The sequence below is a fragment of the Monodelphis domestica genome, chromosome 1 (assembly GCF_027887165.1).
Source record: "Monodelphis domestica isolate mMonDom1 chromosome 1, mMonDom1.pri, whole genome shotgun sequence".
Taxonomy (NCBI): domain Eukaryota; kingdom Metazoa; phylum Chordata; class Mammalia; order Didelphimorphia; family Didelphidae; genus Monodelphis; species Monodelphis domestica.
The window spans coordinates 90,785,347-90,812,053 of NC_077227.1; the positions used below are offsets into that span (position 1 = coordinate 90,785,347).

General features: G+C 35.6%; 2 protein-coding genes across 19 annotated transcripts in view; one reads left to right on the top strand and one right to left on the bottom strand.

Annotated features, from left to right (window-relative positions):
* Positions 1-26,707, top strand: part of ATE1 (arginyltransferase 1) — a 256,370-nt gene that overhangs the window by 134,939 nt on the left and 94,724 nt on the right. For all 18 annotated transcript variants that reach the window (XM_007478886.3, XM_007478889.2, XM_056803238.1 and 15 more), the window contains 2 exons: positions 2,990-3,171; positions 8,006-8,105. In XM_007478886.3, the coding sequence (XP_007478948.1) occupies positions 2,990-3,171; positions 8,006-8,105 (282 nt within the window). The remainder of the gene's footprint in view (positions 1-2,989; positions 3,172-8,005; positions 8,106-26,707) is intronic.
* Positions 4,345-6,486, bottom strand: LOC103095209 (MKI67 FHA domain-interacting nucleolar phosphoprotein-like). Its single transcript, XM_056794370.1, is given in 2 exon segments — positions 4,345-5,318; positions 6,472-6,486. Coding segments are annotated over 2 exon segments (873 nt in total). The 3' UTR covers positions 4,345-4,460.

Consider the following 26,707-nt stretch of genomic DNA (forward strand, 5'->3'; position numbering starts at 1 on the left):
TGCTTCTGTTTGTTCTTCCTTAATCTTAGATCTATATTAATTCCTACAGAAAACATACATGTTTGGCTAGGGCAACATTTTTCTATCATAAAATATTTGGTACATGGTCTTATAGCCTCTGCTTACAACATCCCATGATAGAAAACTCAGTATCTTCTGAAGCAATTGATTTCACTTTTAGTTTGCTCTGAAAGTTAGGAAGATTCTCTAGCATGTTGAACCTAAATTGACCTCTTTACATCTACTCTGTTAATTTGGAAGGATTCGACTATTTTCTAAAAGGTTCATCCTAAAATACATTTGTAATTAGGTTTTACACAGATAGACCTGCTCAATTGCTGTCCTATTGATGATATTCCAAGAATCTCTAATTGGGAGGTGGTAGGGATGGGGAAGGGAAAGTAATTTTATGATATTCTAAAATTTTAGTGTTGACAAGACTAGGCTGGCCCAGGAGTTAGGCTATAGAGAAAGAAGGCTTGAACATAACAAGTCAGATGGGCCAGAGATGGGCTATAGAAAAAAATAAGAAAGGTAACTTTTGGCCAAGGAGAGAAAAGATTAGTCCCACAAATTGACTTCAGCTAAAATATTTATGAATTATTTAAGGCCCTTGAGACTCAAAAATAAAAATGAGAAACAATTTGTGTCCTTGAAACTTACATTTTGCTAAGGGATACCTCATATTAACAGGTAATCAAATAATTACAAGATTATTTGAGAAAGAAGGAAAAGCATTTATTTAACTCCTATTTTCTAGGCACTGTGCTGCTGTTTGGAAGAGACAACATGCAAACTATGTACAAACAAAGTATATACAGGATAAATTGGAAATAATCAACAGAGGGAAGGAATTAAAATTAAGAAGGATCAGGAAAGTCTTCCTATTGAAGATGGAATTTTTAGCTATTGGGGAAGCCTGGCAGCAGAGATAGTGTGTACTATGATTATCATATTTTACAGTCGAGGAAATAGAGACGTGTCCAAGGTCAAACAGTTGGCAAATGTTGGAGTTCACATTTGAACTCGGGTCTTCCTGACTCCAGGCCCAGTACTGTATCTACTGTACCACTTAGCTACCTTTAGGAAAGAGCACTTGACTATTAGGGAAAGTTTTTTGGAGGAGTTGGCATCTGAACTGAGTCTTGAAGGAAGAAATACTTAAAGCCAAGATCAGGAATTAAGGATAGATATACAAGGGTCAAAGAAAGGGTCTGAGAATTAACTGTGAGTCATCAGCTATAAAAAAGGATTGTTACATAGTCTAGTGGGTGCTTCTTATTTTTTTCTTGCACTTGTATTTTTCTTTTACTCCCAGGATCAATAGAATTGGCTTTACATTGTATAAAGGTCTGAAACCAGGAGATGTGGGGCTATAGAGGAAGAAAATCAGAGCAAGGCAATTTCTTCCACAGTGTAATTTAAGGTTACAGAATGAGTCAGAAATAGCAACATCTTATTTTTGCCTTTCAAAAATCATTTGGTAACAGATTTTTAAAGTATTTCCCTTTTCCTTTTGAATATGGTCCCTTAGATTAAAACCACTTTAACTTAAAATTTAAAAGATAATTCTAGTTTCTGATGTCATTGGGCAAAGTTAGGAAACTGACAGCCTTGAGTCAATGTCATTTTGATTGCTGTTACTGATGCTTTTGGAATAGATGAATACTTTTCTATGCAGAACCTCCAAAGGTTTAGGATCCTATGAAGATCTACAAACAGTAGTTACTATGAAAAACTTATTAGCAGTTAAAAATGAAGTGGATAATAGTAAAAAACACTTTGAAGAGTATATAATTATTAAAATAATGTAGCAGTTAGTTATTACTGTTGTGATTCTTACCTCATGACTCATTTTTCCCTCCTTCCCTCCCTCTTTCCTCCCTCCCATCCATCTGTCCATCCTTCCATTTTTGTGAAAAGTTTTTTAAAAATAAATTTGTTCATATAGTCTATATTTTTCTTGGCAGGTAGACTTTAATGTATTTTAATATTATTTGCATTTATTTTAAGTGGTTTCTCTTCTCTCTTTATCCTGGGTTTTATTGGTAATATACTGATAATTTATGTGGCTTTATTTGATATACTATCACTTTGGTGAAGCTATTTTTTCAGTTAGTTTTTTAGTTGATTCCCTAGGATTCTTTAAATCCCTGTCAAGTACAAAAAGTGATAGTTATGTTTTCCCATTGCCTATTCTTATTTCCTTAATTTCTTGTTATTGTTTTTTGCTAAAATTAGCCTTTCTAATATAATTTTGAATAATATTGGTGATAATGGATAGTGTTGCTTCTTTCCTAATATTATTGAAAAGGCTACTGGTTGTTCTCCATTACAGATAATACTCATTCTTAGTTTTAGATAAATACTACTTATTTTTTTAAAAGGGTTCCACCAATTACTCTTCTTTCTAGTTTTTTTTAATAGTAATAAGGGTTACATTTTGTCAAAAGCTTTTTCTGCATCTGTTACTATAACCTATAATTTATTGAGCTCCCTAACCTCTCATTTTTTCATCTTTCCTTTCTGTGTTTTATATATTTTCTTTCTTATCCTCTTTCTTTTTGTCCCTAATTGACTCTCAAATGGAACCAAAGAACTATAATTTTATATTTATTGGAATTACAACATAAAATGTAATGATTTCTGTTCATAAATTTAAAATATTAACTTAGAAACTGATAACAAAATAAACATAAAAAAATAAAGGCTTGCACTTAATTTAAAACATGAGTTAAATTTCTTATACATATCAGAAATTATGGCAATAATAATCTTGATAGAGAAAAAAAGGTTATGATCCTGGACAATAGAATGTGAATAGGATAAGTGTCAGGGACAAAGGACAAAAATTGGAAATCATATAAACCTTAGTGAAATAAAGAATTATAGTGGATCAATTATTGCATAGTTATTTTTTTCTCCTCATAATGTTAATATAAAGAAAAAACTTCCAATAATATTAATATGAGGTTGTGCTTTTTCTTAGGCAGAGAATCCTCCTAATGGACCTGATTGTGGTTATGGATCTTTTCATCAACAGTATTGGCTGGATGGGAAGATAATTGCTGTGGGTGTCATTGATATCCTTCCATACTGTGTATCATCTGTGTACCTGTACTATGACCCTGATTACTCATTTCTGTCTTTGGGTGTCTACTCTGCCCTATGGTAAGATGACTTGTATTTTTTCTTTGTCCTTTTAGAGCAGTTCCTGGTCTTTTATTTCTTATCTTAACTTTGTCTTAACCCCCTGTGACAGGAGTTCATTTATAAGCTATGGTATTTTATTGTCATAATGCTCTCTAAATGTAGCATCTTTAGAATGGATACCTACTTGCTAAGATAAATTTTATTTTAATGTTTTATATTGTTTGTTTTTATATGTTAATATTTCTGCATTACCTAATTTGGTGTTTCTACATATTTCTTCAGTTTCTACTTTTGCCTCACCAACTTTACCAGAGACACTTTATCGTGTTCTTATTTATGTTTTTGTTATTAATTTTATCTTTGTCACTTTAGTGATCATTAGTATAAAAATAGATCTTTAGTTGTATTTAAATTCATTATAGTAGTATTATTTCAGTTGGTCAAACTCAGTATTGTAATTTATTTTGGGATGGTTGTCTAGTAATAACAATTATGCAGAACAAAAATGAGAAAACTCTAGTCTTTAATTTAATTTGTTCTTTTTGTAGTAACCTTTAATAAGAGATGATGTCCTTATTTGCTTTTAGCTACAAATATGCAACTTGCCTTAAAAATACTAGCTGCAATATCTAAAAATTCCAAAAGATGGGAGTGTTGCTTCATAAAATCTTTGTGTAATCTTTTGCTTTTTCTGTGTGCTTCTGTATTGAAAGGAGGTTTCTGTGTATGTTCTCTGTGCTTTTCTTATTTCCACTAGATAGATATATCTCTCCCTTTCTCTTTATCTTCTTACTCTGTAACTCTCTTTGTCTTTTTTGCCATTATCTGTTTTTTCTCCTTTTTTACTTCCCTTAAATTCATTCTTTCTTAGATCATAATGTAAACTCAGAGTTTTTTAATTTGTTGTTGCATATCTTTAAAAGTTATATTGCCCTTGCTCATAACTTAAGAAGTACCTCAGTGGAACAATAAATAAAATAAAATGAAACAATTACTAAATGAAGTTAATATGGCTTTCTTATCTTTGGATTGAATAACCTTCAGTGGAAAAAGAGTTACCTTCTCCTGGTCTAGGATTGCTTCTCAGGAGTATCTACTATATTGAAACTAGATCATAACAAATTCTTTGTTTCTTTTTTTTTTTTCAGTTAGCATCATCTATATTGGTAAATGGAAGAATTTTACAAAAGATTTCCTCCACAAAATTAACTGAACAAATGGTTAAGAAGAACCACTCAAAACTGCCATCATATATGCAAAAATAGGTTCTAATAACAAAACCCAAGTTCCCCGAGCAGATGTGATATTCAGGATAATCCTTTATTTTTCTTTGCCTTTTTTCTTCTTGAACTTGGTAGAGTCTGAGTCAATAGTGTTCCTTTCTTGTTAATAATTGGTTGTAGCGTAAATATAATTTCATTATCATCATCATCATCATCATCATCATCATCATCATCATCATTCATTTCAACTGCTTGAGCTTTTCGCCTCTCTAAAAATGTTGGTGAACAAATAGGTGTGGCACCCTGGCTAGCCACAGTATCAAGGGCAGTATCTGAAACATTCATTTTCTCTTTCTTGGGCAATTCCTTATTATCAACATTCTTCTGAAGAGTAGTAGTTCCTGCAACCTTTTTTTTTCTTTTGTTTCATAAAACTAATTTAGGAAATGTGTAATCTATTCCTTTTTCAGCTAATCTCTTTTGGAGTTTATTTTCTTTCTTTTTAAATTGCTTCTTCATTCTTATCTTTTCTTTATATGTTCGTTCCTTGTTATAACGTTTTACTGCTAGATGAGAGGGCTTTGCAAATGGAATCTCACAGCCTTTGAAAAGTTCTTCATGTACTTTTTCAGGTGGCACAAAATTACACTTCAGTAGCCGTTCACAAAAAAGGTAGTTATTCATTCTATCAGCAACAATCTTAGCAACATCATCAGATTCAAACTCCAGAAATCCATAGCCCTTACTATTTCTAGTCTTTTTACTTCTGGAAAGCATGAGTCTTTTGACAGTTCCAAATTGAGTGAAGTATTCCTTGAGTTGAGGTTCATAAAGTCCTCTGGGAAGGTGACCCAAATATACCACTCCAGAACTCAGTTTCTCTGGCTTATTAGCCCCGCACTTGCGGACACTAGCCACATGCTTCTGAAACTCGATCTGAAGCTTTGTGGGTCCAGTGACAAAAGCTCTTTGGGAACTGTGTTCGCCAACTTCAATGCTGAGGCTATATGTGTAGCCGTAGCCTCAGCCATATCTTTTGAACACTGCTGCGCTATCATATCTCAAAATTCTTTGTTTCTTTAAGATGTCCAATAAGCAAATTTCCTATTTTTTATTACTATTATACTTTTATAACATTTTATTAAAGCATTCTCTTATAAACATAACATTCAGTTCTCATTATAAGTATCTTTTTCAAATTTTATATTTACTAATAGAAGACCAGGATTTTTATGTATATATGTTAATTAAAAGTTTGATTTTTTCCCCCTTGCTATATGTTTTATCAATTTTAATTTATATGGCTCTTACCTTGCAGAGTATTATTAGATTCCTATAGACCATTCAGATGAACGCTGAGAATATTTGTTTCTTGGGTAACAATTTTTATTGAAACTATAAGTATACAAAAATATCTTCATAGGTTAATAGATTAAAGCTAAGGAATGCTTCATTAATCTTTCTGCATTTGAGGGAGTTAATGACCAGTTCCCAGAATAATTATATAGAACCCTGCATAAGGTATCCATAATTTCTTTTTTTACACATGAGAAAATTTGAGGAAGTATTAGAAGCAATTTCAGTGTAAGGAAGTTGCCACTGTATAGTTATTATTAATTTTTTCTGCATGCTGTGTGACAATTTCATTTTCTGGGTAGAAAAAGAAAAGGTTGTAAGAAAATGAAGTTAAATGGAAACAAAAGTGGGAGCAGTAGGTCATATGGCAAGTTATGCACTTAGCATCAATTTTGATGTATTTCATTGAAAGTTCAGTTATTTATCTTTAACTTGGCTGAAAGACATGACTCTTAAATTAGCAGTTATTTTTAAAGATGTCATGTAATATATCTATCAGCCAATCAGCAAGCTTTTAATAGATGTAACTGAAGAGTTCATATGTATTTTTGCTTTAATGGAAGATTTACAAAAGGGTTGAATATTTACTCACAATTTTATTATTTAAAATTGTTATCTAGAAAAATTATTTTTACATATGAATATATTCCCCTGTTTTAGTTTATCTTGACAGTATGGGCTCAATAAATATACTTTTTGCCTGTTAAATGAAGACTGTCTTAAATTTATAGAAGCTCACCATCAGATTTCCCATAGTAACTTTTAAAAGATCACCTAAGTTGTGGAGAGATTTTTATCACATTAATGGAAAGAGAAGGACCTACACTGATGAAATCACACATCCTTAAAGTATTGAAGAAATCTGTGTTGTTAATAACTAATACAACTCAAATTTATATAGTGCTTTATGGCTTATAGTTTTTCTTTATCATGTAAATTTAGTGATACAAGTAGTAGTACCTCCATTTTACAAATGGGGACAGTAAGACTCAACAAGGTTTAAAGACTTGTTCAGGGTCATAACCCATTAAGTGTGGCTTTAAGCCAGTTCAGGCCTGACTCCCAAATCAACAAGTCATTCAGCTATACTTTAGTACCTCTTTCTGCCAAAGGGATTAACTATTGGTTTGTGAGCACTCAAGGTTTTTCCTTCCCCTGCTCAGTTGCTTATCCTGTGCCTTTTACTTAGAGTAATCTTTCCTTTCGTTTCATTTTAAATAGTAACTTAGATGTTATTTATTCCATATAGTTTTGTCTGTTCCCTCAGCCACAAGTAATTTACCCCTGCTCTTGATTACCATAATACTCTATTATCTTCTTATACTTTTATATCATTTTATCTTTCCTACCAGCTTTTGAATGAGATTAGGGACAGTTTTATTCTTTTTTTGGATTTTACTCAGAATGCCTTGCATAAGTGCCTTTTATCTGTAACAATTATTTGGTAAATATTGATGGTTGAATGAATAAATATTTTTAGCTAATTTCAGAAATAAAAATGTAGATATATGTCCATAAAATAGGACTTCAGAGAACAATTCACTTAAGAATGAATTTTATTCTAGTCACAGGGATGAGTACTTATAATTTTGTGAATACAAATGTTATAACTTTCAGTTACTACCAACACTCCATTTGGCAACTAGGAAGAGACTGTTAAATTGAGATATGGCTAATTTCTGATTACACCTGCCTTAAACACTTGTGTTACACTGGAAATCCCGATTATATTTTTGCTTAAGTAATGCTACCCATTTTTTCTGTTATTTAGAAAAGATAATAAATCATTTCCTAGATTTAGGAAAACATTTTTATATTACATATAGATAAAGGTATTTATATGCACGTTCCTAGAAAATGCATCCTTGTAGAAAATATACCTGTTATGGAGAAATGTGCGTATTTTAAGTATTTGATATGTATATTGCTTTAATCTGAGTACATAAAATCACAAACTCAGATTTTTTATCTGCTGAAGAGGAGTATCAAAAGGAAACTGTTGAATAAATTCCTTCGGCTTTTTTGTTAAATAGAGCCTATGTACTTTGAATTTCAAATTAGCACTTGCTACAAATAACTATGAACAACTAAGAATAATATAGAGGATTGTAGTTATTTCTTTAATTGTACTTGCAATTTTTTTCAAGACTTTGAATCTCTAGGTAATTCATGCTCAAGTTTCATAAAATAATTGTATTATTAAATCACATATTCTTTTCAAAAATTAGAACTGAAAGTTAATTAAGTATCCTTTATTCATTTATTATTTACAGGGAAATTGCATTTACTAGGCAACTTCATGAGAAAACTTCTCAACTCAGTTATTACTATATGGGTTTCTACATTCACTCTTGCCCCAAAATGAGATATAAGGTAAGGTTCAATTTATTCATAACATTTATCAAGTATAAATGGAAATAAGTGAATTTAATTCTTTGCTTGATTGGGTAAATATTGTGATTTTTTTTATGTGTATGTTTCTCATCATACCATATAACAACTGCAAGATCTAAAACTCATGATAATGTAAGTCTTATCTAAAGAAATAAACATTTTATTGAATAGTAGAACTTTGTTTATTATATTCCTTTAGGATGTGGGGTAATCTGCATATGCAGAAATCTGGGAAATTTATAGTTCTCAGCAAAGCTTCCCTTAATGTCCTCAACTAAACCATAGAATATTCATTGGACCCATTTTTTGTTTTATTCTTTACTTGTATTCTCATTTGAGCTTACACATAGACTAAAAAGAACACAAGACCTTCATGTCTGAAGGAAGGTCCAGGATAAGACAACAGGTTAGGTATGGTTTTGAAGTTCAGGTCAGGAGCAGAGCCACGAAGGAAGTTGGCCAGCCTGAGTTCCTCTAAAAAATGGAGACCCAAGGAAGAAGTGATCAATGGAAGAATTGGACAGGTTAGTTAAAGGATATTCCAGATTGAGAAAGTCCCAAGTTTGATTGGATGTTCTAGGCCAAGGAGTGTCTAGGCACTAAGGGAAGTTACAGAATAACATAACAGCTGAAGGATAGTATTGAAGTATGGAAAGTCAGGATCAAAACCAGGAAGAGAATGAAGTGTAGAGTGGGAATGGGTGCCAGGTTTCTCTTTAAGCTATGTATCCTGGGCTTTTCTTATTCCTTACTGCAGATCTACATTTTTCAAAAATTATTTTACCATTTTTATCTATTCATACCTTTGTATTGACCTCAAGAGTATATCAAAGTATGTGCTGATTTTGTGAAAGAATCTTGCCAATTTATTTTAAAGTTTTAACTTATTTAATTACCAAAGTGCGAGGAAACATGATAGAGTGAATTGGAGAGGAAGCATTGAAGCCAGAAAGACCTAGACTGAAATTTCACTTTTGCTATATAATTGCTATGAATGTGACTGTGATCAAAACACTCAACCTTCTCAGTACTCTAGGCAACTCACTAAAACTATAAATTACAGAGACGAGGCCTACCAGGATTGATAGAGATTTCCTCACTCAGAAATTTCCTGAAATTATAGGTCCAGACTTTTATCTCTAACTATAGAAATATCAAAAGGACCTTTTTTGTAATGCTAGGATTTCAAGGATGAAATATAAACTATTTAATGTGAACATTTTATTCACTTACACCATCTCATTTGATCCTAACAATACTACTGTGCAGGAAATGAGGTTTCTGCATCTCTCATGACTTAGAGTTCCTTTAGTTTTGGAAACAGAACATATCCATAAAAGGACAAGGAATGATAAAACAATGATTTGTATTGTGCTGAGTGAGTATAGGAAAAAATACTATATGATATCAAAGGAAGATGTGATAAGGATTAGATCAGTAAGAAATTCTTTTTTTTTTTAAACCCTTACCTTCCGTCTTGGAATCAATACTGTGTATCAATACTGTGTATTGGTTCCAAGGCAGAAGAGTGGTAAGGGCTAGGCAGTTGGGGGTTAAGTGACTTGCTTAGGGTCACATAGCTGGGAAGTGTCTGAGGCCAGATTTGAAACTAGGACCTCCCCTCTCTAGGCCTGGCTCTCAATCCACTGAGCTCCCAGCTGCCCCTAATAAGAAATTATTTAGGGAGTAATGGGTCTCAAACTGTGCCTTGAAGGAAGGTAACACTTAAAGGAGAATTTATGCAAATGAGTGATGGGAAATCAAGTTGAAAAAGCAGGAATGTATATTTTGGAGAACATTAAATGCTAGCTAAGGAGTTGGTACTTTGTACACTGCAGAGCAGTTCATGAATTTTGAATTGGGAAGGAAAGAGATTTATGATAGGTGTGGAGCTTAGAATTTAGAATTAGAGGATTTGAGTTTGAATATTTCCTTTGTGACATTTTCCCAATTCACTTAAGCTGTCTTTTCTGCTATATCCTCATCTATAAAATGAAAGGGGTAGATGAGATGCCTCTGAAGTACCTTCTAGCTCTATATCTGTGATCCTATATTAGACCCTTTCTTTTCTCTCCATACATCTACTAGGTTAATAATGACTATTGAGTCTTCCTTTATTATGTTTTTCCTATCTATTCCCACTGCCACCTCCCTGATCCAGGTGCTCACTACAAGAATCTCCTTGGACCTCTGTGTCCTTCAATTCCTGTAGGTAGCTTGTTTGCATGTTCCCATTAGACTGTGAGCTGTGTGAGAGCAAGAACTGTTTTTATCTTTATTTTTTTATCTTCCATTTAGGACAATGCCTGACATGTGGTAGATTTTTTTTAAACCCTTTCTGTCTTCTAGGATGCTATAAAAATCTCTTTTCTCATTAGTGGGCTTTATTGTATTCTTTTTATTTCCTGTGATCTTCATAAGAGGTAAGGTTATTGTAAAATTGAAGTCTTACTACTTCCTTCTCTGTCAAGACCATCATTAGCATAATTTATTTACCACTGTTTTCTTTCTTCATTTATTTTATTATTTCTTTATTTACTTTTAAGCCCTTACCTTCCATCGTAGAATCAATACTGTGCATTGGTTCCAAGGCAGAAGAGTGGTAAGGGCTAGGCAATAGGGGTGAAGTACCTCGCCCAGGGTCATGCAGCTAGGAAGTGCCTGAGACCAGATTGGAACCTAGGACCTGCCCATCCCTAGGCCTGGCTCTCAATCCACTGAGCCACCCAGCTGCCCCCTCTTCATTTATTTAAAAGAATTTCAACATCTGAGTAGTAAATCCAAGTATAGGACAGTAAGAAATGGTAAGAACTCTATATCCAAAATCAAAGGCATGGCTGAACTGTGAGCCATTTCATTTAATCCTTAACCCATTCTTAAACCAGTGCCCCCATTCTTCTGAGTTTCAGCTGCTGTATATACCAGAAATTTCCTGGTACTAAAGCTTTACACTTTTCTAAAATTGGAAATGGTACTATTAGGGGGGATGGCCATGCCTAAAGTAGATCTTTTGAAATGTCATTGTAAAACTTCTGTCAAATCCTACCTTGCCCTTTTCCTTCCTTCCTCCACTCAACCCCTTATATGGGAACTTTTTCCTCCACATTTGTATATGTTTCTTTAGTATACTGCTCTTATTTCCTCTACCTTCTTCAATGCTGATCACAAAACCAAAAATAATTATGGCTTCTTTCTTTCCATCTCAGTCTAGGAGGGTTTTTTTTTAAGCATTGATTTTTTGCAATTATTTAGCCAGACTTTTTATTTATTTATTTATTTTTATTGGTTTGGTTAATTTCTATAATATTGTCCTTACCTTTGATTCGTTTTGAAGAAAACTCATTCCTCCTTTTTCCATGAAAGTTCATTTTTTTTTCATTAATGATTGGCCTCCTTGTAGTAGAGTTCGTTGTTTTGTTATGGAAACTGACCTCTTTTGTTTCTCTGACTATCTTAAGAATTCATTTCTTGATGACTTAATCTTCTAGTTGTACCCTGTCAGCATGAGGTGGATTCTGAATATTTCCCTGTGTCAAATACTCTTGTGCCTTTTGCTTCCACGAGTTCATATTTAAGGGCTTGGTTTTTTTTTTAAGACTATAATCCTTATAATTAATTATCTTCTTGAATCCTGTTTTCAGATTCATTATTCCTGACTTATAGAAATTGGATGGGTTTTTTCAGTATTATTTTCTTTTAATCTTGTTGAGGTAATATTTCTTTCATTTTTGAATTTTTGAGTACTTAATATGAAGTTTTTTTTATACTGTTAGACTTTGGAAATACTTTTCATCACAACATCATGATTTCATAATCTAAATGTGTTGGGTAGTAGTAGTCTCTCGGTAACTGAGGATGATGATTGTCTTTGTGCGTTTTCATCTATGGTGTATAGATGAGTGTGCACAAAGACACTTATGCATGGAGGTCGAAGCCGTTGCCTGGGGTGTGGCCGCTGCCGCATGCTAGCAGCTACTGGGAGCCATAAGTGAGAGCTGGGTGTCAAGTGAGGGGCAGGGGCTGGAGAGCTGCCCTAAAAGGGCACGACAAGCCCTCCATACCATAGATACTACCCCTCCTTGAGCACCTTTTAAATTAAATATATTGTATTTCAGAACTTTAATGTAATTTCTTTTGGCTTGTCTTTTAACAAATCACCATTAGTTTATTTTTAATTTTTCCACATCAACAAATTTGACTTTGCTAAATTTTATTTCCTTGTTTGCAAAAGCACTTTTCTTAAAAACAACAACAACAACATTTAACTGTGAGCTATAAGGGTTAAACTAAATTTTTGAGTTAAAAAAGTTGTCGTGGTTGCCATTTATAAAAATTAAAGTTAAATTATGTGTCAATAGGCTGTTTAGTAACTTTATTTATAGCAAGGTAGAGATATTAAGGTGGGAAATATAGGAAGGAGGTAGAAAATATCACCTCACTAAAAACACGATAAGTCCTAATCCTAGTGCCTATTAAGGGTAAATTTTTAGAAGACTTGAATATATTATTTAATGGTCTCCAGGGATTTAAATTCTAAATCCCAATGAAATACTCAATTCAGAATAGAATGTTGTGGTGGTTTATTTACAATAGAAGGAAGAAATTAAGAATGAGGGAGAAAGAGGGAAAAGGGTAGAAGATCTACTCTGACCTGGTCTGAGCCAGGGGATGTTCAGAGGGCTCAGCCAAGGGGCCTTCCCAGAAGATTAAATCTAGCTCGGCTTCCAGCCATGAGGCTTCCTCGGTGCCTTCAGAAAGCCAGGGAAAGAGGATTCAGCCTTAACACTCAAGTCTCCACGGTCCAGCCCTCCAAGTCAATAACCACCACAAAAAGCCATCAAAGACCATCTCACAGTAAGTTACATGAAATATAAAGGCAATTCTTTACATCACTTCCTGTGTCTCACATGTACCAATGGTGGCTTAAACTTGGTTTAGGACAGATCAGGGGTCAGTCGGTTGCTTCTGATTTGTCACTTGCTAGCACACAGAGGTCACAGACCATCCTCCCCCACACTTAATCCTTAAGTGGGGGTGTATACATTCCTAGTTGCTAAAATTATAAAGACTAAGCAGGGTGGAGTAATCTAAAATTCACATGCCTCTAGGCTGAGAATGTGAATCCAAATCTCACCAGTCCACAAGAGTGTCTCTAGTCAGGCATTCCAGCAACCAAAAACTGATGCCGAAGAGGCTAAGCCTCAAAGGGCAGTTGTTCATGCCAAGGAGGCAAGAGTCTCACCTGAGTAAAAATCCTCTTCAGCCCAAGTCTCCAATGCAGGAAGCTAAATCTTCACCAGAATCCAAAGTCCAGATCAGGAAGCTGAAATCCAAAGAGCCAAAAGACTCTGAAAACCTCAGAAAACCTTAAGCACACATAGGACCAAGACCGCCAAGAATGAAGACCCTGAATCTCTCTCACTTTCCAGCTTATATACAGTTTTCTCCATCTATCAGCTCTCCTCATCACATCTCAGGTATCAATCACAGTCTTTAAATTTGCCTAGCACTGCCCAGGGGAGGGGGGGGGGGCGGAGTGCTTTGTGGCCTGTTAGGGCATAAACTATCTTTGTTAGTGACTTAGTAAGTGTTAAGTGAGGATAATTTAAATTCTTGATTGATTAACTTAAAATAGACAAAGGAAATAAAAATTCCCTTTCACAGAGCATAGATGATTTAATTATCTTGTAATACTTCTCTAATTTCGAACTGTTGGTTTTTAACTCTAGATAGGATCAGAATTTAATATTACCACAACTACTTTTGCCTTTGAATTCTTGTGATGATCATGACTTTTTTTTAACGAAGTTTATATTTCCAACCTGTTCAAAGTATTCAGACAATTTGGAAGTTGAAGATTTCTGAAGTATGATTATTTCTCTACTCTAGAGGCATTCTCCATTAAACTTTTAAAATTTTCTTACCAGTCTTTTTGATAACTTCTTTGGGAGTATTCATTTATATACTCATTTCTATTTTTATTTTTTGCCCTTCTTTCTTGCCTCACATTTAATTCTTACATTGTTCTTCTGAACCATTCTGGAACTTACTTTTCATTTTCATGGTTTTGTGGTCATTTCTATAGTACTTTTATTTCTATTGAGGATTTTCAAGTTAATTTGCTTCACCTCATAATATTTATTTATTGTATTGGATATTTTTAAAGAATGGTTTTCCCATTTTCTTTTTCTATCAGACTCTCTGCTGATTTTTCTTGTGATGAGTTATTTTCTTTTACCCTCTTTAATGTTTATTATGATTGCTTCACTATGATTTAGTTCATTTCTTGCTACTTTAAGGTGATACAAGGGCGATAAAGGAAACAATTGCAGAGTGAGTGGAGAGCTGGCCTTATAGTCAAGAAGATATGAATTAAATCCCCACTGAGATACAGTGTAGCTCTATGGCACGGGCAAGTCTTATTTATTCAGACATTTAAGATTATATTACAGAGTAAGTTATCATCTAGATTGGTAGAAAAAAATTTCAGTATTCAGACAATGTTCTCTATTGTAAGAATATAAAAATTTGGGTTTTAATGCTAATATTAAAGGTCTAAAGTAATATTGTGGTTGCTGATTTAAAAATAGTATAGCTTAAGTCAAAATAACTTTTCGTAGCTTTATTTACAAAGAGGTGGAAAGAGTGAAAGTGGAAAAATGTAAGAAGAGGATAGAGAAAATGTCTCGCTTCTCACCCTATGTGTTTTTCTGGGTCTGGCTCAGCCCCAGCAGGGCTTGGTAATCTTCAGCCAGAGGACCCAGTGGTGTCTTCAGCAAGAATTCCACCAAGGCAGCCTTCTCCAGGAAAGGAAGGCCTCTCCGGAACTAATCTCTCCAAAAGTCAGGAAAGGAAGGCCAGCTACTCACCTAGCAAGCTGGTGCATAATCCAGGGAAAGAGTCTCCTTCAGCCCAACTCACTGACGCAGAGTTCCAAGGCAAAGTCCAAAAGCCAAGTTCCCAAGCAAAGTTCCTTTTGACAGGAAGTTGATGACTTTTTATAGTCCTTTTTCCACATCACTTCCTGTTCCTTCCTCTACTTTACGGGAAGCAATTGCAGTCTTTCAATTTGCCTAGCATAGCCCAAGGGGTTACCAGTGTCCCCTGGAATTGTCACCCACTCTAGCAGTGACTCATGAATTCTCTTACTTAGTTTTAAGTAGGGGTGCTTTGAGTTCTTGATTGATTAATTTAAAAGTTGCTGATTGATAAAGAAAGTTTGATTCACTCTTCACACTATAGCAATGAAATTCCAGGCCTGGTAAAAAAAAAGCAAACAATAAAGATGGAGCAGGGTAGCTATCTTTAACCTCGACTTTTGGTAAATCTGTTTCTCCTCTTTCAGTTATCATTTCCACTCTTAATTGCTTTTTTATTCTTTTGGTTTTAGGATGTTGAGGTAGGCCTTAACTTATAATGTACTTCAATGAACTTTCTTTTTGAATACCCTTTTTATTCTGTTCTAGATAGTATTAGAGCATCACTGAGCTTTACTAGATTCCTCTCATTCAGAGCTCCATTGCTGAGTGAATTCACAAGCTCAAGCTCTCCTAACTATTGGGGCCATAGGCTGTCTGGCTAGATCATGGCTAAGGGCAAGCCCTATGATACAGTGACAGACACCACTGTAGCCATGTTGCTCTGGGTACAGCAGTGGGGATTGAACAGAAAACTGGTTTTAATGCCACCTGTGGTTGTTTTTCTAGTAATAATTAACTTTGTGTGAAATATTCCCTCTTCTTTATTGTTATTTTTTTGTTAATTACTTGGTGCATTTTTTGCTGTTGTGAGGTTTTGATAAGTAGTTAGATTTTTTAATGCATCACCTCTTCTATTTTACCTGGAGCCTCCCTGCCTCCCCACTTAAAAACAACAACAACAACAACAACAAAAAAAAAAAACCTTACCTTCTGTCTTAGAATGCAGTAAGAGCTAGGCAATGGGGGTTAAGTGAACTTGCCCAGGGTCACATCACTACTAAGTGTCTAAAGCCAGATTTGAACCCAGGACCTCCCGTCTCTGGGCCTGGCTTTCAGTTCACTGAGCCACCCAGCTGCCCCTGCCTGCCCATTGTTTTAGGATTAGAAAATTACATAGGGGAGCTGTTCTTGAACTCTGTGTTGTAAGAAGAGCTAAAGTTTGATTGTTGTAAGACACAAAGTTTTTTGATATACTTAACTCAATAGACTTTTCATATATTAACAAATTCCAGATACAGAAAGAACTTGTTCCTTTTCTGTTAAGATGATATTAAAAACAAATGCAAGTGTCACCTGAGTAGTTTTATGCATAGAAATATCATGACAAGTTGGGATATCATGACAAGTTGGGATATCATGACTCACAACCTTTTGCTAACTAATAATGTACAGATTGATTTATATGTACTTTGAACCAGACTGACCTGAAAGGCCCCCCCTAAAAACAGGCACCATGAGGTGGTTGTAGACCCAATTTCTTGCTCAACATAACTGAATTTTAAAAATTGATTATCTAACTCTTTTGTCTCCTGAAGATACTTTTACGTATCCCATAGTAACTGTAACAATAATTTTTCATTCAGACAGAATCAGATCACCAAATTATAGCATTTTGTTCAAAAGCAACTACAAATAATGTAAATTCCCTCTTTAAACAGTTCTTGAGAGAACATGTTAATAGTAAAACCTACATTTTAAAAGGGTTTCTAAATTAGTGGTGTTAACAGCTTATAATAATAAAGTTGTGTTTTAATGGAGAATTATAGTTGATTTTATTATTAAATTGTAGTTTTCGGAAGGAACTTTAGAGACTATCCAAGCCAGTTTCTCAAATCAAGGTGGATTCTTTTCTACAACATCCCTGACAAATAAGAATGAAAGAAAAAAAAAGATGTGATTAAGTACTAACTTTGTGCAAAGCACTATCATAAGTACTGGGGATGGTAAGTGAAAAGTAAAACAGTCCCCCCCTCCCCCCAACTTACACTCCGATAGGGGAGACAATACATAAAGAAGGTTTCGGTATCAAATCAGATGGAAAAGATATCATGCAAAGACAAAGTAGTTTTAACACCTGTAGAAGTAGTTGCTAGGCTGTATCTTAAAAGGGGTTGCTCTTGGGTTGATGGCTATAGAGACTTGGTTAGTAGCTGATCTCGTGGATCAAGGAGCTGCTATTCTTCAGGCTTATGATCATACCTGCTCATTACTGGCAGTTGATTATTTGGTATTGATGGCAGTGAGGAAGGTGGACTCATTCTCCAAAGTGATTGCTTCTCTCAGTGGTGTCTCTGTGACCTGGGATGGGATCAGATATTATGCTCTGAGGGTCACTACTCTTCTCAAAACTCTTGGATTCAGGGTCCTGTCCTATGTTTCCATCAAGTCTAAAGGGCATTCTTAGTTGTGGTTTGACTTGATTGGCATATGCTGCCTTCTGTCCCTTCTTCAGAGTACTTTGCTGCTTTAACTAAGATGACTTCCCTATCTACCAATAGTAGTTATGAATATGGTAGTAGTAGCAGTTGTCATCATTACAATCATAGTCATAGCAGCGGTGGCACTGCTAATAGTGGTCCATAGTAATGTCCCACATCTGCCAGAATATTTCCAGTGATACTTTCCTCTTTACTTCCCAAGATATTCCATTTCATTTGTTAAAAACTTAATGTTGTACAGAAATCTACCTCAATAGAATTTCTTTTATAGCATGAAGCTATACAGAAATGTATTATTTATAGAACATTGCTTCAAAGAGGGTGCATTTAGGTCAGGATCTCTCCACCCTCAGCTCTGTGGTTTCTGATGGAGGCTTCTGTCTTTTAATAGGGCCATTGGCAAGGAAACCACACATTTTCTCTTTTTCTTTGTTGCCCTCCAAAGATTGGACAATGGTGACAATTGGGATAGGTTTTCTCTTTTGTGCTTTTGCCCTAGACCCTTTTCTCCCCTACTTTCCTTATTTTTCTTCTCTTTCTGTGTTGTCTTCCCTGTCAGAATGTATACTCCTTAAAAGCAGAGACTTGTATTTCATTCCTACTTTTCTAGTGCTTAGCACTTAAATACTTTTTGACTTAAGATGCAGTCTGAAGGAGAGACCAGGGCAGTTAAGGGATGGTGGTGAATGACAAGAACTAGTGACTAATCAAGAGCAAAGACCATAGGTGGCAACACTTGTAAAAGGTGGTGGTGTCCAGTGATGAAGGCAACAAGTCCAAGGAGACTGAGTCTGATGAAGCTGTGTAGACCGAAGAGAAGTGTTCAATTGATGTCTGGCTGTTCCTTTTTTCTTCTCCACTTTTCCAAAGCAGGGAGTTTTTAGCCTGGGTTCTAAGGACTTATTTTGTTTTTCAATAATCATTTTAATAATTGTATTTCTATGTAATTGGGTTATTATCCTTTGTATTTTATTCTGTGCATTTAAAAACATTATTTTCAAAGGGAATCCATAGATTTCACCAGTCACAGGGTAACATGACCTAAAAAAAAATATTAAGAACCTTTGCATTAAAGACCAGCAGCTGTGGTGGGAGTGGTGAGAAGTGACAGTGATAGAGGCAGAAGTGGCTACCATAGGGCTAAGTAGATGATATGGCATACATCAGTTAGGCTAGGAAGCTGGGTCTACTTGAATGGTCAATAGAAAGTGACAATCAGCAAGTTTTTATTTGTCACCTCCCACCTTCTAGGATTTGGGAATATGATGATAAAAGTTAAATCTTCTTTGCTTTAAAGAATATAGGGGAGATATCAAGTACAGATAGATAGATAGATAGATAGATAGATAGATAGATAGATAGATAGATAGATAGATAGATCCAAAATAGATAATAGAATGGTGATAGTAGTAGTAATAGTGGCATAGATAAATGATGATTTTGGGGGGAAATCTTAGCAGAAGGGGAGTGGGGTGATGAGAGTTGAAAAGTCTTAATCTAGAAGAACAGTTTGAATTGAACTTTGAAGGAAATTAAGAAATTTTTAAAAGATACAGATTAGGAAGCAGTGAATTCTAGAAATAGAGGATAACTAGTACAAAGACAGATATAGGTAATGCAGTGTTATATGTGAGCAACTATTAAAAACACAAAAGAAGTATGGATCAGGAGAATGACTTTCTTGTAAGACATCCTGTGATGGAACCACCAAGTATATCTACAAATATTAAGAAGAAGGGCTTGGAGACTGGCTAGTGAATTTCCTTAAGGAAAAAAAGTTCCTGAATAATTATGGTTCCCTTGTTATTTATGGTGAATTAAATGGAGACACATGAAAAAAGTATCCCAGGAATAGTTTACTATAAGCACAGTGCAAATAAGTATTTCAACATGGTTACTGCAGTATATTTTCCTTCATATTATAGGCAATGGTTGACATAATAAAAGATCTTATTCCAAAGTCATACTTTTTAGCCTCATTCTAATAACTTGAATTTCTTCATAAAGTAAAAGGATGGGGGAAGCTGGGTATCTCAGTGGATTGAGAGTCAGGCCTAGAGTTGTGAGGTCCTAGGTTCAAATCTGGCTTCAGACACTTCCCAGCTGTGACCCTAGGCAAGTCACTTAATCTCCATTGCCTAGTCCTTATACTGCGTATTGGTTCCATGATGGAAGTTAGGGGTTAAAAAATTTTTTGTTGTCACCATAAAAATATTACTTTATTTTTAGTGAGAGTAATTGGGCTTTTGTTCATAAAATAAAAAATATTTTAAATATTTCAACTTCTGATTATCTTAAAATTCAAATTTTGGGGTTTTAAGTAAAATATAGATATATTGGGGATGAACACTCAAAAGTTATTTTTTCCTTTTTAATTACATAGTCAAAAAAATTTAGAGACCACAATAGAGATGACAGTTCGTCAAAGGTATTTGAAGACAAGGCTAACTATAGAAGGTTCAGTGACTGAGAGCCATGCCTAGAGATAGGAGATCCTGGTTTCAAATATGACTTCAGACACTTCCTAGCTGTGTGATTCTGGGCAAGTTCACTCATTCTTCAATAACTAGCCCTTATTGTTCTTTTGCCTTGTGTAGAAGTCCACACCTATCTATGATCAAGGGAAACAGTTAAAATGTAAAGGTTGCCTTAGAAGAGCCCATGCTCAGATCTGCGCATGGCAAGTAAAGCCTTTGACCCTTGATCCCAGAGTCCCCCAGCTTTAGGCCCGAAATTAGGTTTCTTTGTGCTCACCTGGCTGAGACAAACCACACCTATACCTTGTCATAATTTACAATTAACCAATGGTAATCCACTATGTACTCATCCCTATGTATTGTGTACATTTGCATCTCAATAATAATAAATAGGAGCTCCACAGAGATCCAGCTCTCTTTACCTTATCACCCCTCACCTGTCTCTGTCTTTCCTGGAGCTTTGCCTCCGGCCAACCTCAACTTTAACTTTCTCCCTCTCTCTCTCTCTGAAAGACCTTTCCTCCTGGATCTCTTATCCTCAAGTGGTTCGTGCTTAGAGTACCAGCTCTAAGGAACAGGTGATTTCTTTCTTATCTCCTCTCCTCAGGCCGGACTGATCTGTACCTGCAGCCCAGGCTGTAAGGGATCGTGGCTTTTCTTTCAGCTAATCTCCATGTTCATTGCTTACTCCCTTATGTTAGTTTGAAGCTACTTAACTGGTTCAGGTCCTAGTGAAGGCTAAGTAGCTGAGCTTATTCTGTGGAGCTCATTTGTTAAATATTGTGTGTGTGTCTGCCTGCTTCCTTATCCATCCTCTTGGCTCCAATCCTTCCCTCAAGGCCAACCTTCTATCTTTCCTTTAGTGGGAGGGCTGTGGGCCAGCCCCTCCCCCCCACTCTTATACCTTGGAACCAATATATAGTTTTGATTTTAAGATAAAAAGTAAGGGTTTTAAGGGCTGAGTGGTGGTAATGGCACTCAAAAATATTTGAAAACACCTTTACCTTGCTTTGAAGATTTCTCTGGTCATCTAACTAGATATTTCCCCAAAAAAAGATCAGAATATTTCTTGTATTCCCAAAAATAGTGATATATCAGCATAGATCTATAAGCCTTGGAATTAGAAGCCACAAATTCAGCTACTTTTGTTTTTTCATTCATTTATTTTTTTCCTAATTTAAACACCAGTTTTTTAATTAGGTTTTTTGTTACTATTTATTTTCCTTTTTTATATATATGTAACAACAATAACATAGTAATATGATTTGTTATAAATATGTGATAAATTATAATTATATATATTTATCCAAGAGAAACAGATATTCATATTAGGTTTGTCCAAAAATCTTTCCTTTCTCCCAAAAGGCAAGTAATATGATATAGGTTGTACATAAGTTATCATATACATATTTTTCTGTCCATCATATTATGAAATGAGATATATATTGCTTGCACTAGAGAACCTTTCAGGGAAGAAATAAAATGAATAGTGTGTTTCATGTATTTGGACACTGACACTTTCTAGTTCAATGATGGTGAACCTATGGTATAGGTTCCAAAGATGGCATGCAGAGTGCTCTCTGTGGGCATCCTCTGCCTCCGCAGAGGCCATTACTAGAATGGCAGAGTGACTTGAGTAGAGCTGATCCCCTCCCCCTCTCCACCAAGCTCGAAGACATTTTTTCACATCCCCCTCCACTCTGCCCAACAGCCAGTGGGAGCTCACAGGAGATAAGGTGGGAGGCTCACAAGCAGCAGATCTGGAGAGTAGCAGAGTACTCAGTCCACTTCCCTCCCCCTCTCAGCCCAATGGGAACATTTTCCCCTTCCCCTGTGTGGGGTGAGGGGTGGGACATACCCGGCACTCGGTGGGGGGTGGGGTATGGCATATGGTCTCTAAAAGGTTTGCCATCACTTATTTATTCATTCTATGGCAGTGGAGAGCCTTTTTCATCAGGAATCCCTCAGAGTTGTTGATGATAGTTTAGTCATTCATTAGATCATCATACTTTATTGCTATTATTGTATACAACATTCTCCTGGTTCTGTATACTTCACTTTTCATTCCTTCATATGAACTTTCCAGGTTTTGTGATCATCTTATTTCATTTCTTATGGCACAATAGTATTCCATTACAATTATATTCTACAATTTGTCCAGCCATTCCCTAATTGATGGATATTCCTTCAGTTTTGTAAGAATTAAAAATTTAGGGTTTTGACTAAATATGAGAATTCTAAAAGTAATATTGTGGTTGCTGATTTAAAAATATTATAGCTTAAGTCAAAATGACTTTTAGTAGCTTTATTTACAAAGTGATGGAAAGAGTAAAAATGGAAAAATGTAAGAAGAAGGTAGAGAATTATCTAGCTTACCACTCTAAGTGCTGCTCTGGCTCAGCCCTGGCAGGGCTCAGTAATCTTCAGCCAGAAGTCCTGGTGGAGTCTTCAGCAAGGATTCCACCAATGCAGCCTCTTCCAGGAAAGGAAGGCCTCTCCAAAATCAGTCTCTTCAGAAGTAAGGAAAGAAAGGCCAATTACTCGCCCAGCAAGCCCACACAGGATGCAGGGATAGAGTCTCCTCCTTCAGTCTAGCTCACTGATGTAGAGTGTCCAAAGGTGAACTCCAAAGGAGAAGAAGTTCAAAGGAGAAGTCTGTTAGACAGGAAGTTCAGAACTTTTTATAGTCTTTTTTTCCATGTCACTTCTTGTCACTCCCCCACTTTATGGGAACCAATCTCAGTTGTAAAAATTAAATTACTTTCTCTACTAAAAGTATTATATTTTTAGGGGTTTATTAAAGATTATTAGAATTAAGAAATAAAGAAATACAAAATAAGAAAGCACGTGCAACCTTCTTGCTACATCTTGCCTGCTATGTAGAGAGATGTGTGAGCCTAAAAGTGGAAGCAGAGAGAGAGCAACTCAGTGGTACAGTCATTTTAAATACAAATTTTGTTGTTGGCCCAGGTGGGGATTCAGGTGATATTATAGAGAATTCTGGGAACTGCCAAGGACTTCTGGGGATTGAAGTCTGGGGTTCAAATCTCCATTTTTACATCTCTCCATTTGATCCTTATTGGGAAAGGTTTCCCCAAAAAGGATCATGAAAACATAATCAACTTAAAGATTACAATAATTTGAGGATAAGAGAAAAAAAGAACAAAACTAATAATTGCTAGACGCATTGACAAAAAGCCAATTAGGGGGCAGTCCCCTTTGGCATGAAAGTATATATGCAAATAAATGTTCAATTAACCACACCCAAAGTTCATTCTTGATCTTCTTGTGCAGCTTGTCGTCTGGAGGCATCTTCATGGTGTCTTCTCCAAACAGTTCAGTTTTGGGATTCAGAGAGGTATCATGTTTCTTAACCTAAAATTCTTCTCAAAAGGAATTTAAACTTTGCAATTTAAAATAATAATATTTTTACATCCCCCCCTTGAAGAGGGTTATTGAAAAACACAGGGATCATTTAGGAATGCATGGCTGAGTTATAAGGTATATGAATCAATTGGTAAGAGAAATTAAAAAGACATCAGAAAACTCCAAATAAAAAAGCTAATTTCTGGGTGAAAATATAGACTACCAAAGTCTTATGTGTAAAACTTCTAAGGAAAAATAAATCTATAACATGTCCTTGAATCAGGGTCCAATTAAAATGATATAAGCAAGTAAGCATTTACCCAGTCAGTAGCCAGGACTACAGAAAGTTTGCCACCCTATGAAAGACAGAAAAGGGACTAGATTATAGGAGCCAGGTTAGGAGCCAAGTTTGGGATACTCCTCTTAAGTATTTTCAGAGTGTGGATACAAGGAAGGCCTGTGTCTTAACATATGTTAAGCATCCCAACCTTGAGTCTTCACACTAGGTTCAAGTCCTTTGTATTGGCTTAGAAGTGTATCAATCCTTCCTGGATTGGTTTCTTTGTTGACCTGTGTGCTCTTTGGGCACAATTCAGGGTTAGCTTTGTGCTTCTTTGGCCCTGAGCAATGGCTCTTTTGTATATTTTGTCCTGGAATCAGACAGAATCATTAAGCAAATTTTTTTAAACAATTAGTGGCATCATTTTTATAGTCTCGAGCTTTTGGGGCATGCATTGACATTATAGCAAATATATTTTAAATTTTTATTTTATTATTACTGCTAAATCAAAGTTAAAGAAAATCTTAATACTGGTGACATGTGCTTCAAATATAAAAAGGAGAGAAAAAACTGAAATAGTATTTTGCACATGCAAGAAAATTATAATAATAAAAGAGTTTTAAAAATAAAAATGTAGCTTATAATCATTGACACACTATGTCAGCTAAGAAAATATGGAATCTCACCAAAAATGAGATCCATTTCTTTTTCATATCTGGCCATGATCCACTGTGAGTTAATATTGAATTTTACAAGGTAACAGTTTTTTTTAAAATAGAGAACAGTAGTACAAATATGTAGGTATTCTTATCCCCACGATTCTCAATAGTCCAGTTAATTATAATAAGAAACAAACCCACTATCATATTTCACATGATTTGCTGTATGGCATTTTTAAAAGCCTATGAACTGATGGATATTTGTCATAATTTTTACAGACATAGCAATTCTTTCAACCTTGGTAAACATATTTTTAAACAAAGTAAAACTTATTTTGGGTTTAGAACATCATCAAGAATTCTAGATATCATTCTGGTGGAAGTGAAGTGAGTTGAAGAGTTATAAATGAGAGATGCTCCTCTTTTGGGGAGCCATCCAGGGGTGCTATATGCCCTGGGATCAACTTCCCAGCTTCTGTTCACATTTTTCTAAATGTGGGAGGTGGGGGGTTATAATTGTATTTAACTTCAGCTACTAAAGTAGGCCTCACCTCCTGTTAGGGGCAGGCAAAAAGATCAGAGATTGTTAAAAAATATATATACAAATCATGTCTAAAAGCCCCTTAAAATCAACTTGAGATATTTAGCTCATTAAATTTTCCAAAGGTTGTTATATAATTGTAGCAATGTTCTGATGGAGTCCATCTATCCTCTATGTGACAATTTACAAAGTCAAAAATAGAAAAGCTGTTTTTATATGGGCTTACTCAATAATGTATGTTCAGTATGGTTATAGGGGAAAAGCAACAGAATATAACAATAGTTAAAACCCAGTACATTAAAATGTTTCAGTGTAACAGAATAGTATTGAATGCAGTAATATATGGACATAAACCAACAAGATTAAATCTTAAAACAATAAGTAAAATGCAATAAAATACAGAGATTTTTATAAAACATTGGAGTCTGAAATGCCTTAAAAATATAACCTCCAGTCTCTTTAAAAGTTCCTTGTTTTTTTTTTTATCCATTTAGATGCCTATTGTCAGAAGGTAGAAAATTGGTAAGGGGTAGGCAACGGGGGTTAAATGACCTGCCCAGGGCCACACTGTCAGGAAGTGACTGAGGCCAGATTTTAACCCAGGACCTCCCATCTCTAGGTCTGGCTCTCAATCCACTGAGACACTGAGCTGCTTCCCCATAGTGAGGGTGGGTTTTTGGAATCCCAAATTTGGCCAAAGAATTGCAGGGAGTTGAAATTTTCTCCTGACTCTCAGGTGAGGTAAATAAAAGTATCAATGCACTCAAAAGATATCCTCTTAAAGCAGTCATGCTTGTAAGTTCCTGTTAGTAAAAGTCTCTTCCTTCTCCTCTTTCTCCCCCTACCCCCTGCCCCTTGCCATGTGGAGACTAATCATAGCCTAAGGAAAAAATCATCCCCATTTTTTTTTTACCAGCTGGTTTTTGATCCTGTAGAAATTCGGGCTGCTAACAGCAGCCTGGGTCCTGGGGCTGGGCCTGGGGCCATGAGCCATCTGGGTTGGAGGCCAGAGTTGCTAGGGCTGGGGATCAGCTGGGCCAGGTGAGTGAGAGCAGAGGTCGGGATTGCTGGAGTGCAGATGCAAGTAGGCAGCAGGAGGGCCGGGCTGGGCCAGGCTGGGCCGGGCAGGCAGGGCTGGGACCAAGTGAGCTATATTGAATCAAGAAGGTCTGAAGCGGATGGCTATAGGCAGGAGCAGGCAAGGGCAAGCAGGCTCCAGTGAGTTGATCAAGATGCTTTTCTGAAAAGCCTTGGAGAAACTTGGCTTAAAAAAAAATCTAGGCAGTAGCTATTAAAAGCTGAACTTAGTCACAGAAGAGAAAAGATTTGGGAAAGTTAAGAAGATTGAGGGTATTCCGTCACAACCGATGTGGTTGGCCAAACTGTAAAAATTAAATTAGTTTCTCTATTAAAAGTATTATATTTTAGGGGTTCATTAAAGATTATTAGAATTAAGAAATAAAGAAATACAAAATAAGAAAGCACGTGCAACCTACTTGTTACATCTTGCCTGCTAGGTAGAGAGTCGCGTGAGCCTAGAAGCAAAAGCAGACAGAGAGCAATTTGGCGGTACAGTCAGTTTAAATACAAATTTTGTTCTTGGCTCAGGTGGGGATTCAGGTGATATTATAGGGAATTCTGGGAACTGCCAAGGACTTCTGGGGATTGAAGTCTGGGGTTCAAATCTCCATTTTTACATAGTCTTTCAATTTGCCTAGCACTGCCTAGGTGGGGTGGCATTAGCCTTTGGACTTGTCAGCCACTTTAGCAAGTCACTTGTGAACTCTCTTACTTAGTGTCAAGTAGGGGTACTTTAAGTTCTTGATTTGATTAGCTAAAA